Genomic DNA, 17610 nt, shown 5'->3' on the forward strand with positions numbered 1-17610 from the left:
ATAAGTAAATATCATGAGTTCCATTATCACAAATAATGAGGAAAACTTAGTGTGAGATGAAGGGAGAGAGGGAGAAAGAGAGATTCTAGGTAGTGCAGCAAGATCATTATGGTGCCCAGGTATGCTCATGGATATGGTATGAGTAGTGAGTAATGAGTAATGAGGGACATTTCAGGTAGTATAAGCAGTGAGAGAGAGTGTTTAGTGAAGCTGCTGGGACTTTCTGCTGGGAGTAGCTGAGTGTTTTTAAGTAGAGGTATAAGGGGGTATTTTTGAGCTAGGAGCTGGAGACCTTAGTTTCTAAGCTTGAAACTAAAAACTTAGAGCTTTGCCAAAGCTTAGAGAAGGCTAGATAGAGAGGTTAAGGAAGACTTCTACTCTCTTGGTGTATATCTTAGTGTGGTGGTGAAACATTAATGGAGAGTTCCATTTATTGTTGGGTTTTAGGGGGTAATTAGCAAATAATCTTTGCTAAATCTTCCTCAGTCTCTAGAAAATCCTTAGAAAATCGTTCCTAGGATCTTGGCCAAGAGTAGTAAGCTCAGCTTTTAGAATGTTTTTGTTGTTTTGGGTAATAACAGCTGGGGTTCTGGCTTAGCATTAAATGCTGATTTGGACTTAGCTGATGGGATTAAAGCATGTATTAAGCTAATGATCTTGGTTTTGTTGCTGCTAGAATCAGAGTTCCCTAGGAAAGATTATCACCCTAAACTAGGTGTCAATCTTGGAGCCCTATGCTGGGAACTCTGCTGGGATCCCTTTGGTGCCCTCCAAACCACATTTCCCTAAACTTGACCCGATAGAAATTGGGTTTGGCTGCCTGAAACCCGATCTGACCCGACCAGGGAAAATGGTTCTTTAATCGGATCGATTTACTAGGTCTCGAGTCGGGTCTCGGGTTGATAAAAAAAAAAAAAAAAAAAAGAGAGAACCCCAATAAACAAAACAAAAAGAAAACTTCCAGCAAGCCAAACCCACATACCTTCCTTCCAAGCCATCTGAAGCACCCATTTTACTTCATAACTCAATAGTGCATAAACACAAACACAAGCACAAGCACAAGACAAAGCAAAGAGTAGTATAACCCAGGAAACACTCAATTCCTCTCTTTTCACACAAACAAACTCCAATTCCATTCCAAACCCACAACTCAAATAAACCCCAAAAAACATCACAAAACAAAGAAATGCCAGAAACAGATAATATTAGCTCCTCAAAACCCCTCACAAATCTCTGAAAGGTTCACAAAATTAGCTCAGGCTTTCAAGTCCAAGACCTTCGAATTCTTCACAGAAATTGAACCCATCGACGATTCTGACAGGTACTTACTCCTTGACTCAGTCGAAGAAGTCATCACAGACCAGAAAATCATGGTAATCAAGCCTAACCCAATTCATCAAGCTCCCTATTTTGTGATAGAGCCAACACCGCTACCATCAGCGATAACAAGGCAATGGAGGTAGACCTAGATGAAAATAGTGGATACCTAGGTGAGCCAAACACAGATTTCGTTTATGTGACCTGCCACCATCAACCATTCTCTGAAGGAGGCGTAGAGCTGAGGGAGGCGGAGAAAGAACAAAGAGTAGGGTTTTTTCCAAAAAAAAAATCGGGTTGAAGTAGTATATTTATAGGACCCGCGCCGACCCGAACCCGAAAATAACCCGAAATTAAGGCTCGAAACCCGACCCGAATATTTTCAGACCCGTCCAAAAGCTATTGGGTAGGGTCGGGTCGGGTTTCTAGGTGTGCCAGGTCCCTTGTTTAGTCCTATTTACAAGTGAACTACTTGCATATGATAATATAGCTCTAACCAAAGCCACAACTGTTATCACACACTCTGAAGCTTTGTAAGTTTCCAATGGCTTCCATAACCTCTAAAATAGCTTCTTCTTCTTCATTGCCCAAATGGGAGTATAATGTTTTCCTCAGTTTCAGAGGTGAGGACACCCGCAATAACTTCACAGACCATCTATATGCTGCCTTGGATCGAAAAGGAATTTGGACTTTTAGAGATGATGAAAGACTTGAGAGAGGAAAACCCATTTCCCCGGAGCTCTTGAATGCTATAGAAAAGTCGAAGTTCGCAATCATTGTTCTATCGAGAAACTATGCATCTTCGTCTTGGTGCTTGGATGAACTTGTAAAGATTGTTGAGTGCAAAGAAAAGACTAGGCTAACAGTTTTGCTTGTTTTTTATGGTGTGGATCCCTCTGATGTACGAAATCAAAGGGGCAGTTTTGCAGAGGTCTTTGCTAAACATGAACAATTTATCAAGAACAAAGAGAAATTGCGATTGTGGAGAGCTGCTTTGACTCAAGTTGCCAATTTCTCTGGATGGGATACACGGAATAAGTAAGAATTTCTTTTGCACACTTTCAGAATATATGTATTATACATCATTGCTTTGTTTCACTTGGCGAAATAAATTTTTTCAAGTTATGTTATTTAATATAGTTACTCAGCCAGATAGAAAATAAATATAATCATGGATCGCTGAATTCAATACTTACGTTGTGTCCATTACTCAAATATTAGCTACTTGATTAGTTACTAGTGTCTTACTCAAAAAAAAAAAAAAAAATTACTAGTGGTTTCTCCAAAAGAATAAAGAAAAAAAGTTACTTTATTATATTAATACGGAGCCTAAGCAAGCTTAATTTCTTTTTTGAAATGATTGATTTTATCTTTTAATACAACTGATGAATTGAACAAATAATAGATCAAGACAAGCAGCTTAACCTGTACACACGAAGCACGGTCTTAAGCAGCAGTTAGTAACTTAAATAGCATAATTCCTGGAACTCTTATTTTCCTGTGTGCGTCTCCCCTTAACATTTTTTGCAAGAGGCGAATCCAAATTTTATATCATTCTTCATGGCTTTGAATATGGCTTCTTCACCTTTAAAATTCGCAGCATGAAATCTATGATTTGTTTTGTAGTTTATATATAATAGAAATTAGCAGCTTAGGCAACTACTAGAAGTGTAGTCCAAAGCTGCTGCCTTGTATAAACCATCTGAATTCTGCTTCCCAATAATCAATATGTCAGCATAATGATCAACAATTCAAGTCAAGTTTCCAAATGTCTTGTGAATTGTAGGCATAAAAAATGAGAATAGCGTTTCCATTCTTTCCTCACTGAACTTGTTACTTGTGTATTGATCTTTTTTCCTTTTTTTTTATTAGATAATAATCTAAGCTATAAATGAATGCTTAAGCATTTGAAAACCAAATATTTTTCCACTAATCTAAAATTGAATGAGACTATCTGATAGCTTCATAAGTAGCTGAGCAATTGAATTTGTCAGTATTGAAAGAGTCCAATTGACCAAATATATATATTAATATATTTGAACCTTTTTCCATTTCCACTAATCACAACTAAAATCTCTGATTCCATATAAGTCCATAGAACATGCCCTCAATGCCTCACCATTCTCTATATGACTCCTCAAGAATGCATTGTTACTGACCTCAGTCTTGAAACTTTATTCCATTCCCAATTACACTCAGAAAGTACAGGAATTGCACAAAGGCTCCTACCTCCAAGCAGGCAAGCTCCTTTCTTTGAAAGCAAGAACCTATATTCATTCTGTGGAAACAATAATTTAAACTAAATTCGTTTGGGATCACAGGCATCTTTTCTTTATTTTTCTATTTTATTCTAAGTCAAGCAATGAAAGCCCGAAGAGATCAAAAGATGAATTGGAAATATAGTCAAGATACAATATAACATGACATGCAAGTTGTAATGAAGAATAGTTACAACAAATGAAGAATCATGTAAAATTGAAACGTTTGTTTTTTGAAGTTTTATTGAAAGTTGTTAATTCCAGATTTAAAAGGCAATAGCTACCTTCCAACTCTTCCCGAATCCCGACCAAGACCACTATACGTGCACTTTAATTTTAATGGGAAGGTACCACTACACAGATGACTTCCACCCAATGATGATCTTTTTTTTTTCCCTCTTAAACAATGGCTTACTATTTTATGTTTTCTTCAGCAACCCAAATATGTAGTACACTTTTTTTTTTTGAAAATCTATGTAGTACAAAATTTGTTTTGTCAATTTCACAAAATTTATTCTCTTTTTCATATTATGGAACTAAGAGTTCCATTTTCTATAATGAACGAATCTAAAATAGTACACTTGTTGAGCCTTCTATCTTGTTATGGCCTATCTTGACTCAAAAAATTATTGTTCTATATTCTTGGCAGGAAGGAGTCAACAATTATCAAAGAGATTGCCAGAAGATTAATTGGTGATTTGCATTGTTCATACTCAGATGAGCATGGGGATCTCGTTGGAATGGAATCTCGTCTGGAGGAAATGGAGAATTTATATTTAAGCATGGGGTTGAATGATGTTCACCAGGGATTTGGGGAATGGGTGGAATTGGTAAAACAACTATTGCAAAAGTCCTATATGATAGAATCCGTTATCATTTTGCTGGCAGCAGTTTTCTTGCAAATGTCAGAGAAAAAAGTGGAAATGGTGGTCTAGTTACTTTACAGAAACTTCTTTCTAATGTCTTCACTACAAAAAACGTGGGTCTTAGGCTGCGTTTTCAAAAATGCGGCTGTAGACAGGATAAAACATGATAATCCTTTCCTGCACATGTTTAGAAGAGAGAAGCACCAACTTGACATGATTTCATACAGACACTGATACTACCACACAGGCACAGCTACTTCATTTTGGTAACAAATAAAAGAAGAAAAATATTAACAATAGAATAAATCAGTGGCATCTCAAAATCCTAATTAACTTTTTGGGGGGTTGGATTAATGATAATGAGTGTTACAGTTGATTAATTATAGGGGTATGCTGATACCTAAATTAAAACACACGCTGATACCTAACTTAGCACACGTAACATTGTAAGGTATGCTGATACCTAAATTAAAACACACGCAACATACATTGTATAAATAGCAGAGTAAAAACCTTCCAACCTCTCCCATCGCACGTCATCAGCCTCCTTCGCTCAAGCTAGCCCTCACCCTCCAAGCCTCCATCTCTCAAGCTAGCCCTCACCCTCCACCTGTCCGATCTCGAATCGGCTTTCCCAAGGTTCGTTACTGATCTTCAGCGATCAAGCTATTTTGGTTTCTATTTGTGTGTATTTGTGTTTCTTTGATCGATCTGCATTTTTGAATGGGAGATCTTTATATTTATTGTTTTGGGTTTCTGATTTGGTTGTTTGGCCGGTAGAATCGTTGAAAACGACGAAGCAGTACCCAACCGTGAGCGCTGAGTACCAGAAGACCATCAAGAAGGCGAGGAGGAAGCTAAGGAGGATCTGAAGAGCTTCCATGGCTGAGTGATCCTCCCTCCGCCGCCGCTGATGAAGCGGAACCTCGCCGTGCTCGCCTCCACCAAGCCGCTGTTCGTCCCTCCTGACGATTACCACCGCTTCTCCTCTGTCGTCGCCGATCGTGAGTTTGTTATAATATTGTTTTTTATTATTATTTTTTAATTTTTGTTCCTCTTTTATTTGAGTTTATGTTTAGGCGCTTTGCTTGGCATATAATAGCGTAATTGTTGGCTGATAATCTGAAATAAATTATTTGTAAAATTGCTTTGATTTTGAATCTGATTTTTGGTGGCTGATAGTGATTGCAACAAATTCAAGCTTGTTTGGCGCGTTTCTCGCACTATGGGACACTGTCAAACTTTTAGAGCGAGACTTGATTTTTTTTTTTTTAAATTTGATTTTAATTTTTGCTATGATCTAGTGCTATATGGAAAATTTGAATTTGGAGTGGACTATTGTAGTTGAATTTAGTTTGGCAGCTTGAAGGGTTTGCTATTAATTCTTCAACAATTTAGTCAAATTTTATGGTGAGAATTTGTCACTAGGGGATTGTAAAGCTGTCTTTATACTATGTTGAAGAATTTGTTTGGATATGTAAGTCAAACAAATGGGAAGGTTTAAAAAGATATTTCTAATAGAATTGATGGGTACACGAAGTACTGTCTTTTTTAACATCAGGGCGTGTAACTAAAGGCTCGTTTTGAATGTTAACGTTTGCCATGGAAGATAATGGGGCTGTTGTTTTTAAGAAGCTGCTAATATTGTCACATTTTGTGAAACCCATAATTTGTGAAAAGCTTTAAGGTGGATGAATAAATGGAACATTAAGTAGCATGTGGTGGTGACTGCATGTAGGTGTGTATTGCTATTATGTATGTGGTGTTTTAGATTGATTCTGATGACTGCGTCCTAGTTGTTTGGCATGGGGTGAGTGGCTGCCTGTTTGTGTTGGGCGGGCTGCTGGTTCAAGCAAAAGTTGCCACTGACCTCTAGAAGTTGTTGTGGATATATTGTTTTCACTCATCGACAATATGAAGAAAGCTCAAATGTTCATGATAGTTCTATATTGTTCACTACAAACATACAGTTCCTAGAATTGATTTGTTAGAATATGTTAGGGACTCAAATCAATTCTTAGCAATGAGTTAGAATTGATAAGCTAGGGATTTATTGCTGAGAAGCACTGACAATTAATGTCAAGTCTGGAGGATAATAATCTAGGATTTTTTTTAATACGTATAATTTAGGATTTTTTAAATTTATTTATAAGTATAATAATCTAGGAAGTTAAATAAAAGGGGCAAAAAAAGAAGAAGTAAAAAGGTTGTCTCCATACGATGTATATGATTAAAGCTTGCATGCATTTATTTTGTTTTTAATATGTTACATTGTGTGGGCAAAGGTGCAATGAAACCAGAAATTTTGTCATCTTTGAAGGCTACTGCATGTGAGTTTACCTTCTTTGTCAGGCTCTTGGAGCCCATCAAAGAAGGGAAACTCACATGCAGTAGCCGATTTCTACCAGGTACTCCTTATTTTTTTTATATAATTTAAATTTTTAGATTTTTAATTAATCTTAATTGGGTTTTAATTAATTAATTAATTATTTTTTGTCAAAGAATTATCCCTCCTTTTAAAAGCAAGTACCAGTAGTTTCTTGAATACCAAGGGCCAGTGGTCTAGATTGGGCCTTCTTAGAAAAAAAGGATGCTTGAAAGGTTGAAGTTTATGATATCTATGTCTTAAATGTGTCATGTTACCATCCAAGTTGTGAATCCACATGGTTTGTTGCGTAGTGATAAATACATGACTCACCGTAAATGTCCTTTAGGTTTTTATTAATTTGATTCATCAGCAGTGGGAGCACAAGTGCCTATGAAAGGCCGTGACACTCTAGAGAGAAAGAACAGCAAACTATTTAGCCTATGGATCAAACTTAAACAGTTTTGGACATGCTTGAACCTTGCATGAGAAAAAACGAGTACATCTATTTGCAATTGGATTTGACATGCATCCTTCAGTCATTCTATGAAAATTTAGAAAATTTTCCTCTAGTGCAACAAAATTGGCATATTTCATATGTTCACTGAATCAAAATAAACTCAAATCATATGCTATGTAAAAAAGAATAGAACAATATTCTATGTAATAAGGATTTAAATTGTCTTTCAGCCAAAGAGAACTCCAGCCAAAAATGTAGATCTATTAAAATGAGACATGAATGTATTTAAGTTTATCTCTTATATTGAAGAATTTTTTCTTCTCTTTGGATGTTGCAGTTATATATTAAAAAGCATCAGCTCGGTGTTTGCATCATGCGTGCTCTTTTGAGCTGCTCCAGCTTGAAGAAGAATGAGCAAAAACCTCAGTATCAGGAGGCTATCATTCTTGCTTCTGAAACATCTTGTAAGTAGCAAATTTGAGCTGACTTGATCAAATTTGACTTACAAATGAAATAATCAGATCAAGGATAGACAGCTTTAAGTTATCAAATTTATTTCTTTTATATATCCTAATTAGGTCCTGCTTCAGTTTTTCTTCTTTGTGGCCTTAAGTTCTATACTTGCTCTCAGCTACACAAACAAGTGGAAATATGAAACTGAAACAGAAAGCATATTTATTCAGAGTAATGAAGTCTATATTCTAGCGTATCTAGGAAAAGATTTTTCAACTAGCTTTTTATTCGCTATGCTATCAAGTGTCTTGGTAGTTATTCTCAGCTGCCTGTAGGATACATCTCCTTTTATTAGTTAGTTAACCTGCAAGGCTAGGACAGCCACATATGCCATGCAATGCCCCGCATTGCATCGGCCAATCAGTCAATGCATTTTGAATCAATGCTACTTTACTTGATAATGGTTGGTCCATGTTAGTGCCAGCTAAAAGCTTAGCTCACTTGATTTTTTTTAAGTACTTAGCTCACTTGATAGGTTTCTCAACCTCATTCCCTGCCATTCCTTCACAATGGCCTTCTTGAATACTAATTTGTGTGGGATATAACTATGGTCCATGGAAATGTGCATATGTAACCAACTGGCTATTGTGTCAATGTACACTAGCATTGTGCTTATGGATATTTCTCCTCAAGCTATACTGATGCCATTATCAACATGGTGTTGCCTGTATTGCACCCACAATTCAAGTAGAGAAAAACTCCCTTATGCCTCTAAAGTAGATTGAACCAGGTTGTTAGTAGGAACATCAAGTTTGTTCATGCCTTTACTTTTTACCTAATACAAGTCTGCCAGTAAGTTGATTATAGGTCTACTGCTTAATGCAGCATGCTTGTTTCCATGCTGCACATGCTAGGGTGTTTCTCTCCTCTGTCTTCGAAATTGCCCTTGCATGGGTGTAGCCTTGGTGTTAGTTGATGCAAGCATTGTTGTTTAGCTCATTTTCCACTTTTCTTGCCAATATCTTGACTCCCTTGCACATTGTGTGTTGGTTTTGGCATAGGTGCAAGGTGACACCATCTACTTCTATGTCCGTCCACCAAGGGAATAACACATCTCTAGTTGAACGTGTTACAGTACATGTACTTCTAACCTACCTATAGGGAGTAAATGTTATTTCATCATAATTTTTAGAATCTATATGTTAATTTTTTAGAAGTTTTTTAGGTGAAAAAACCATTTGCTAAGATCAAAGTTCTGTTAGTAGGCATCTAGTGGGGGGGGGGGGGGGGAGAGGATCTACCCCTTAAGGCATAAGAAAAATCTGGTTTTCCTTATAAGGAACTTGTAGAGGCAATGCCGAGAGCTGTTAGGGCAGAACAAATTTTCTTCAAAGAGACTATTTGTAATGCTCATTCACTCTCTCTTGCTCTCTCACACTCTCTCATTAGCTCTTTTGTTTTATGTACAGGTTGCAACTGATTTTGGAAATCTCAGCTTAGATAAAGTTTTTGAATTTAAAATGGAAGGTGAAAATTTGCCTTCTTAACCCCCCCCCCTCCCCACAACACACACACAAAACTACTTATCTTTGCGTAACTTGAAAAAGGAAAAAGAAAAATATTCCATCAGCACCACACGCACGCCTCATCAGCCTTGGAACTTTGTCGTGAATTTTTTAGAAGTTTCTCTAGCATGTTACATCCGGTGAGGTGAGGTTTTCTGTCCTTTTTTTTTTTGTTTAGTTTAGTAAACTTTAGTCTTAAGCATGGAAATTTTCCAATTAGAAGGATTTTTTTATTTATATTTGGCATATAATTTTTCGAATCCCTTCAATTTATCAATAAATGAAAGTGTTTATTATTTTGAAATTTATCTACATAATATACCTTCTCGTAGTCAAGAAGTTTTCCTCATTCATTGGTCAACATTTGCCCTTGGTGACCTTGGGAATTTTTTTAAAGGTGAAAGATCTCTAAAGTTGTATCAAGGTTGTTAGTTGCTGCCCATCTCATTCTTATCAATAAAAAAAATGAGCAGATCTCTTACTCCAATGTAAAGTGGATGAGTTTGAAAGAACAAGTGCATTGATTGGATTTTGTTGCTTCTGTACCTTGGGCAATTAATATATATAACTTGTTATTTTAGTTATTTAGTCTCTTAGTATTCCTTGCTCATTATATGTTAATTATTTCCTTGTCCTAGGCAACTAGTCCTTAGACAGGTGGTCAACAAACTATAGGATTTACTTTGACCTCTCATTTATTTTACAGCTTGGGTACACCAACAAGCAAGAGGAAAGACATTTTCGTGGAGTCATCACTTTGGAGGTAAGGATAACAGTTGATACTGTTATATTGTCAGATCTGTGATTATTGGCTTTCAGTGTTGATTGGAATTACCTTTATATTTGTTGGAATTACCTTAAATATCACTTGTCTTATTGTTGAGATAGATGCCAAAGTGATTGTGGATGTCTTCCAAAATCCTGCCTATAAAAATAATAATAGATACAAAAGAACTCAAGTTGCCTCTCATATAGAGTTGATGAGTTATGCTAGGTTTGGTTCATTGGGAGGCTTTTTGCCTTCACAAAAATAGCATTATTGTTGTGATGTAGGCAAATAAATTTTTGGAATTTCAGTGTATAGATGCTTTGTGGAAACTAGAAAGTTCCTCTATTTTTTGACATATTGTTGTTATTATGATTGTCATATCCTGCTGTTTGAACTGTGGGCATCAATTTTGTGTAATTGTGTTCCTTTCAATCTTCTTGAAGGCAAGAGAGAAGCTGAACAACAGCTAGAGAAGCAAGTTGCCAAAAAGTAGAAGGGGGATGAGGGTGTAGAGCAGGCTGTTGTGAAGTATTCAGGGGTTATAGCTGCATTTAAAACGCGGCTATAGTTGTGGGCTAAAGCCACGTTTTTAAAACGTGGCCATTTTGATGGGCTGAAGCCGCGTTTTAAGAACGCGGCTTTAAATTTAAAGGATATCCAAGCCAATTCATAAGACGTAACTCACTTGAAAGAAAACTGAGGCCTTCAAGAAGGTGCACATTACCAATTTTAAGCAATCTTAAGTTTCTCATCTTTGAGAAGGCTTCAAAATTGACTTTAACATTATCCTCTTTATTTGGAGATGAGTTGAGGAAGATGCCTTCAACCTTTTCTGTTCCCTAGTACCCAACAACAAAAAGTAAGCACATTAAAAGTTGTTAAGAGAGAGAGAGAGAGAGAGAGAGAGAGATTACAATCCTGCATAATCAACTTAGTGCACTATCTATTAGTACATGAAGAATATCCTCCTTCAACCACAACCTACTGCGTCCACCAGGCTCGGCAGGAGATTCACGATGAACAATTTCCTTACCCAATTCTTGTATTAAATCATGCATCCACAATGTTCCATTTGAGATCATTATAAGAAATTTTTCCACAAGAACATCTATATCTATGATTGGCCTATAATGGGGAGTTTGTAGTATGTTTGCTACACGATCTTTAGTCATTCCTTTGAAGAAAAAAGCAATATCTAAAAATATTTTTTTCTCTGTTATCTTTAGGCCATCAAAACTTATTTGGAGCACCTTTATGATATCCCCTTCAGGAGTTTCTTTTAGTCAATCTCTAGTTGTTATATCCCCTTCATGACTGATTTATAGATGTTGATCTCTAGTTGTTATAATGATCACACTCCCTCGACCAAACCAACTTTGCTTGCCTGCTAATGCTTCTAATTGTTCAGGTTGATCCACATCATCAAGAATGACAAGAACCCTTTTATGACATAAACCCTTTGTTTAGTGGGGAATCAATTTGATTAGGAATAGGTATTGCTTTTTTCTTCAAAGGAATGACTAAAGATTGTGTAGCAAACATACTACGAACTCTCCATTATAGGCCAATCATTGATATAGATGTTCTTGTGGAAAAATCTCTTATAATGATCTCAAATGGAACATTGTGGATGCATGATTTAATACAAGAATTGGGTAAGGAAATTGTTCGTTGCGAATCTCCTGACGAGCCTGGTGGATGCAGTAGGTTGTGGTTGAAGGAGGATATCCTTCAAGGCCTTCCTTTAGCACTCAAAGTTTTAGGCTCCTTCATTCGTGACAGAAATCTAGATGCATGGGAATCTGATCTTGCATGGAAGGCTTTCAAGACATTTGCAATTGTTCAAATCCAACAAAATAAGATGTTTGAGATCTCCAAGGGATGTGTGAATCATAGACATTTTGGGCAAATGGATGTACCTCATTGGAATCTTTACTACCACTTAAAATGAACGATGATTCAGGAGGGTCTTTGTATCTTCTCAATTGTTTCGAATTTGTTGAAAATCAAGGCCGCTGTGACTTGTTCACTACAATGCTAAGAGAATATTTTCAGGTCTCTCTCTCAACCAGCTTTAAAGATCATGGTTTTTTTTCTTTTGTTTTTTGAGATTCATGGTTGGTTTTTATGTTTCAGGAATTGCGCTATCGAGAATCAACTAATAAAGGAATTTTTGAAGTTTTTCTTCCTGGAAGTGAAGTTCCGAACTGGTTTAGGCATCAAAGTGTGGGGGCTTCAATAAATCTGGAACTGCCTTCATATTAATTAGAGGAATTGCTCTCTGCGCTATTTTTCGACACCACCAGCATCGTGGTTATGACTGTTACTCCCTTTTGTATCTCATTAAACCCGATGGAAAGGACTTTTGTCTTTATCAACAATATTTTTTAGGGGAGTTTGATACGTTTTAATCGGATCATTGTTGGTTCATTTATTTATGTCCTAGTTTTTTCAATTTATACTTAGTATTCAGCTGTCAACTTAAGATTGAATTCATACTCTACGGCGTACGCATGATTGAGACAAAGAAATGTGGGTCCCATAAGATATACCAGGGAGAAATTGAGGAATGTAACAGGATAGAGACAAAAAAATGTGGGGCCCATGTGGTATACGAGGAAGAAATGGAAGATCTGATACGCAGCATGGGTCAGAGTGAGTGCAGCAGCAGCATCATTCCTTATAATGAGGGTGTGAAGGTGTTGATCATTTTGAAGAGGATATCAAAAGTAAGCGAAGTCGTGATGATGAGAATGGAGGTAATGGAGAAGGTAGCTCTGCTCACATACCACACCCTAAGACTTAAGAGAGTACGACCCTCTAATGGTGAGTGAGGACTCTCAGTGACCCTTAGAAATCAAATGGTGGCTTTCAGGAATCTGGACCCCCTTTTTTTGAACTCTTTGTAAGTCACCAACTCTCCCTCTTACAGATTTTTTTTTTTTTTTTGGTATCATATATCTTTCTTTTTAATAAAACTACTACACAAATGCCATTTTCAGGAATTTATTGTGGTACTCATTATTGAACAGTATGGACATTTAAGAACTTTTTTTTTTTTTTTTTTTTTGTTGAGAAACAACATTAAGAACTCAATTGGACTTTATGACTTTTGCTTATTACTATTGCTTAAAATAAAAAATCTAATCAATAATTTAATTTTATTACTATTGCTTATTGTGTTTACCTTTATGGTTATGATGTGGAGTAAGTATTTATGCCATTCTTGTATAGTATTTATACAAAAATGAGTTGTAATTAACTAATTATTTAAATTATTTTGTAGTCATATCTGATATAGTTTACTTATATATATAATATTATTTTACATTTTTTTTATACAAGATAGTCTAATTTAAGTATATATGTGTGTGAAACTCCCTTATCAAGACTTGAACCCCCCCCCCCCCCCCCCCAACAAGTGACCACCTGACCAGGGTGCGCGGTGGTAATATTATTTTACATTTAAAATCCTTTACAACCATAATAGTTGCAGTGCTTTTTTTGTACATTTAAAATCCTATTCAACCTATTTCTCACGGTTTTTGGGTAAATGTTGCAATGACTTTTAATATATTAAACTGAACTTTGGTCTTGATGGATGTGTTGATGATACAAAATCACCCTTTTTTTTTTTTTTTTTTTTTTTTTTTTTTTTGGGGGGGTGCAAATAAATGCTCTTATATTAAAACAACTAAAAGGAAATAAGGCAAATCCTCTCAGAGAATCTGCCCATACAATCAAAATACTACAAAAACTTAATACCTGAAGGGGAACATCAAAAGCATAAAATCTAGCTGCTGCAAGACGATCTGCACACTGGTTAGCTTCCCTAAAGCAATGCTTAATCTTTACTCTTCGAATCATTGTCCCAGTAAGTTCCTGCAATCCGAAATGAGAGCAGAATGAGAAATGTTCACAAGAGAAGGATCAGACATCCACTCCACCACAACTTTTCCATCCAGTTCTACTTCTATTCTATATTCTTGGCTATAATCTAATTTAGAAGTATGTTTGATTTTAACGGACTTAATAGAGACAATATCTTATAAGACAGAAGATAAACCTTAATAGGCTGATCTTCTCAAAATAGTATATATACCAAAGTTATGGTTACAATGATAGTGATTTTGTCATCATCCTGACCTTTTTGTTAAAATCAAGCTCCACTTATTGTTTGCCTACCAATGTGAATGTTTAGTTCCCTATAAAAATTTTCCTAGTTGTTTGTGAGAAGTAGTGACAGTTCTTAATGACCAAGCTTTCAATTAAACCTGGTGACTTGACCAATATTATTGGTGAAATATAGGTACTGAGATATGTGAAAAGTATTTTTTGCTTTATAACTAAATTAATGATTAAGGTTTACTAAGTTAAGGCTAGTTTAGATTTCGATTTGGTCAATAAACCTGTATTCTTGCATATTTAAGATAATTGAAAACCTCCAACACTTCTAGTCTATGTCAAATCCATATTTATCATGATAGTAAGACTTAAGGATAGGGGTTTCATTATTTTATCAAAGAATTTTGTCTAGGCTTTGCCAAAGCTTAGTACTTGAATACTTCTAATAAATGTTCCAGTTTCATGTTTGTATTGCTAAAATAAAGCATACGCAGTGCCACTTCTGTTTTTAATATTTTCTAATTCCATGTTGTGTCTTTATATGACAATGATATTGACATTATCAGCAGTCTACCGGACTGTCTCCTCTGCCACATTATCACAAGCATTTTGTCAAGAAGCTGGGGGCCTCTATAGACTCTCATCCCATCTGAGTCCTCCAATGTCCTGCTGTTATCATTGTCAACTTGAATCAGGGCTCTGCTGTCGACACCATAAATTTTCATCCATTGCAACAAGCCTTGCTTCTTGGTAAGCTCTTGCTGCGTCTGCTGTTGGTACTATACATCTTCAAATTTCTGTACTATGAGGTAGTCAAGGGGTAGTTGTTTTAGCTAAAATTCTGTTCTATTATATGTTTTATGTTCTATCAAATTCAGCTGGAATGAATATTGGTGATATCACAATTTGGGAAGTAGGTAGGAGGGAGAGGCTTGTTTCTCAAAACTTCAATGTTTGGGACATTTGAACCTGTTCAATGGCCTTGGAAGTTTGACAATTATCTACAACGTAACTAGTATATAATTTTTTAAGTTGGAGAATATGTGCTAGGAAAATTTATGAGGCTGACTTATCAAAAAAAAAAAATTTATGAGGCTAATAACCTCTATTTCACTAGATGATAGGCGTTGTTGGCCAATAATTATGATTATATGTAAACCATGTGATGTAAATTCCTGATGGTGCTGTTTTTGGTATGTTACTTTGAGGGGATTTATTTATTGGTTTTTTATTATTAAATTACCATTTGTCTCAAAAGTTTAAAGTATTAGGAAAGTGTGAATTCAATCATTTGACCATTGTTCTAACACTCTCTCTCATGTGGATTAAACCATTGTTCTAAAATTTAAAACTTTCCATATCAGGCGTTGTATATTCGAAAGACATAGTGCAAATATGTTCCTATGATAGTGGTGATGATTTGCGGTACCATCTATGATGCTAACTGGTTTGTTTAGCCCCTTTTGTTAATAATTGTATATTTGCCATGGAATTTTTTTTTCTCAGATTGATGCACATCTCGGTAAGGTTAATGATCTCGCCTTTTCAAATCAAAACAGAAAACTATGCATCATAACTTGTGGAGAGGACAAGACTGTTAAGGTTTACTTTACTTGGCATATTCTTTCGGTATAAAAACAATCTTGGACTACATTTTTGAAAGTTCATTTCTGTGCAGGTGTGGAATGCTGTCGCTAGTAATAAGCTGTATACTTTTGAAGGGCATAAAGCACCAGCTTACTCCATGTGCCACATAATAAGGAAAACCTTCATGTATGCAGTTGTTTTATTTGCAATTTTGCTAGTTGACATTTTTTTTTATTTCATTTCAAGAGAGACTTCCAGTTCCTGTTTCTCATGCCTCAGCCAAAGTTTTAGGCTCAGGCTATTATTCATAATTAAGCAGCTTCACCTAAATATTCAGGTGCATTTACGTTATATCAAGGCTATGCTTGCAGAGGGGGGCAAGGGGCTCATGCATTAATTGGTACATTAATAAGAGGCGATAGATTTCTTCATTGCTTTCGTTTTGTCAAAAAAGCTTTCTTCTTTCCATCTGATTTATTTTCCTTGCTTTCATTAATAACCCGTATGGTTAATATATATTGCAATTTTCATGGTACTAAAAATGGAAAATTTGAAGCTTAATTGTCACACTTTAAGGATAGGGTTGCCACTTGGTCCCCCTTCTCCCTTTCCCCTCTCCTGTTGAGTGGATTTGGTTTATTATTATTGAGAGTAATAGTGGCAGTGAAGCAGGATTCATGGTCTGAGCTTCCAAATGGGAAATGCAAACTTTTACTACTGATCCAACTGTTTTTTTCCTTCAAATTTTCACAATGATTGGGTGATTGCTCATTTTTCTTTTATTGTGTGAATCAAAGGCTATTCATATGTGAGACCAGTAAAGGACAACCATACCTTGTGGAATTGGATGAACGTTAGACAGCTATCAAGCTTGTATATCATGGTTTTTGGAAGTAGTCTGTGGTGGTTGTGCCATTTGATACAATGAAGAACCGGTCCCTAGCTACTAGGTTTGCATTCAAATTAAAATTTGGGGACATGGACAATGTTTACCTCTTGACAATTACTGCCGCATAGGGTAGATAACCGGTAATGGCCATGGAAGCCCTTTTCTTGATAGTAATTTGAAGAAGCTCCTATAATTAAACAATCTTTACTTTGAATATCCTATAGGCTGCTCCTTGCATTCAATTTTACAAGGAAGGGATACTGATTGCTGTATCAACAAGTGAAAATGGAATCAAAATACTTGCAAATGCTGAAGGTGTATGGCTTCTACGTTCTATTGAAAATCAAGCTGTTCATACCTCCAGAGTGGATCCTGCAACTATTGCAAAGGTACTGCTTTCTTTTAACTTTTATAAGAACTTCAAATGTGTACATGCTTCTTAATTACATAGCTCATTTCTCAGGGACCGGTAATTAGCTCCTTTGGAGCTTCCTATTCAACTGCTAGAACAAGCACTTGATATCAGGCAAAGTCAGAAACACTAAAGCTTTTGATTTTCCAAAGAATTTTCTTATCAAAATTTTCAGAAGAATATTTCAGGAGCTAAAATTTGTATTGACGTCTATGCCTATGTTCAGTTGACATGTCTAAATCTGGGGGAAAAGATGCCTTCCGTGGAAGATCTTGCTTAGGTCTAAAGCATGTCTGTTATGTAAATGTCTTTTCGTGTGCTCTCTATCATACTTTTTTTTTTTGGTAGTCTCAAATATTGTTAGCAATGGCATCTATGCTACAAATTCTCAATCAGTTTTGAATCTCTCTTATGTATCATTGCAACGGCATTCTGTGCTTCAAACAAAAAGAGCAAAGTGCTGAAAGTAGCAATTTGTTGGACTTTTACTTCCAACCAAAAAAAGGGAACGCCCATGTTACCAAAGAGTTGTATGACTATTTTT

At 36.0% G+C, this 17610-nt stretch overlaps 1 protein-coding gene, 3 long non-coding RNA genes and 1 pseudogene across 5 annotated transcripts; 4 read left to right on the forward strand and 1 right to left on the reverse strand.

Annotated features, from left to right (window-relative positions):
• LOC142635020 (uncharacterized) overlaps window positions 1–1136 on the reverse strand; it is a 31362-nt pseudogene extending 30226 nt beyond the window's left edge.
• Window positions 1137–1861: 725 nt separating this feature from the next.
• On the forward strand, window positions 1862–4510 carry LOC142635021 (toll/interleukin-1 receptor-like protein). The gene is made up of 2 exons (XM_075809240.1): window positions 1862–2355; window positions 4225–4510. Exons 1-2 carry the CDS (start codon window positions 1862–1864, stop codon window positions 4508–4510), a joined length of 780 nt encoding a protein of 259 aa, XP_075665355.1.
• A 426-nt stretch (window positions 4511–4936) lies between these two features.
• LOC142634453 (uncharacterized) lies at window positions 4937–10931 on the forward strand. 2 transcript variants are annotated; one of them, XR_012844184.1, is made up of 5 exons: window positions 4937–5080; window positions 5222–5464; window positions 7604–7730; window positions 9991–10047; window positions 10497–10931. It is a non-coding gene; the product is annotated as an uncharacterized LOC142634453 (long non-coding RNA). The 2 variants fall into 2 exon arrangements; XR_012844183.1 differs by having other exon boundaries at window positions 5222–5445.
• Window positions 10932–11761: 830 nt separating this feature from the next.
• LOC142634451 (uncharacterized) lies at window positions 11762–16794 on the forward strand. The gene is made up of 5 exons (XR_012844181.1): window positions 11762–12108; window positions 12190–12958; window positions 14745–14928; window positions 15857–15951; window positions 16563–16794. It is a non-coding gene; the product is annotated as an uncharacterized LOC142634451 (long non-coding RNA).
• Window positions 16795–16878: 84 nt separating this feature from the next.
• LOC142634452 (uncharacterized) lies at window positions 16879–17599 on the forward strand. The gene is made up of 2 exons (XR_012844182.1): window positions 16879–17043; window positions 17118–17599. It is a non-coding gene; the product is annotated as an uncharacterized LOC142634452 (long non-coding RNA).
• The last annotated feature ends 11 nt before the right edge of the window (window positions 17600–17610 follow it).

Source organism: Castanea sativa, chromosome 5, assembly GCF_040712315.1.
Source record: "Castanea sativa cultivar Marrone di Chiusa Pesio chromosome 5, ASM4071231v1".
Lineage (NCBI taxonomy): Eukaryota > Viridiplantae > Streptophyta > Magnoliopsida > Fagales > Fagaceae > Castanea > Castanea sativa.

Coding starts and splice junctions, on each gene's coding strand:
- LOC142635021 (XM_075809240.1), top strand. CDS start 1,862: ATGGCTTCCATAACCTCTAAAATAGCTTCTTCTTCTTCATTGCCCAAA. Junction 2,356..4,224: donor GGATGGGATACACGGAATAA/GTAAGAATTTCT, acceptor TATTCTTGGCAG/GAAGGAGTCAACAATTATCA.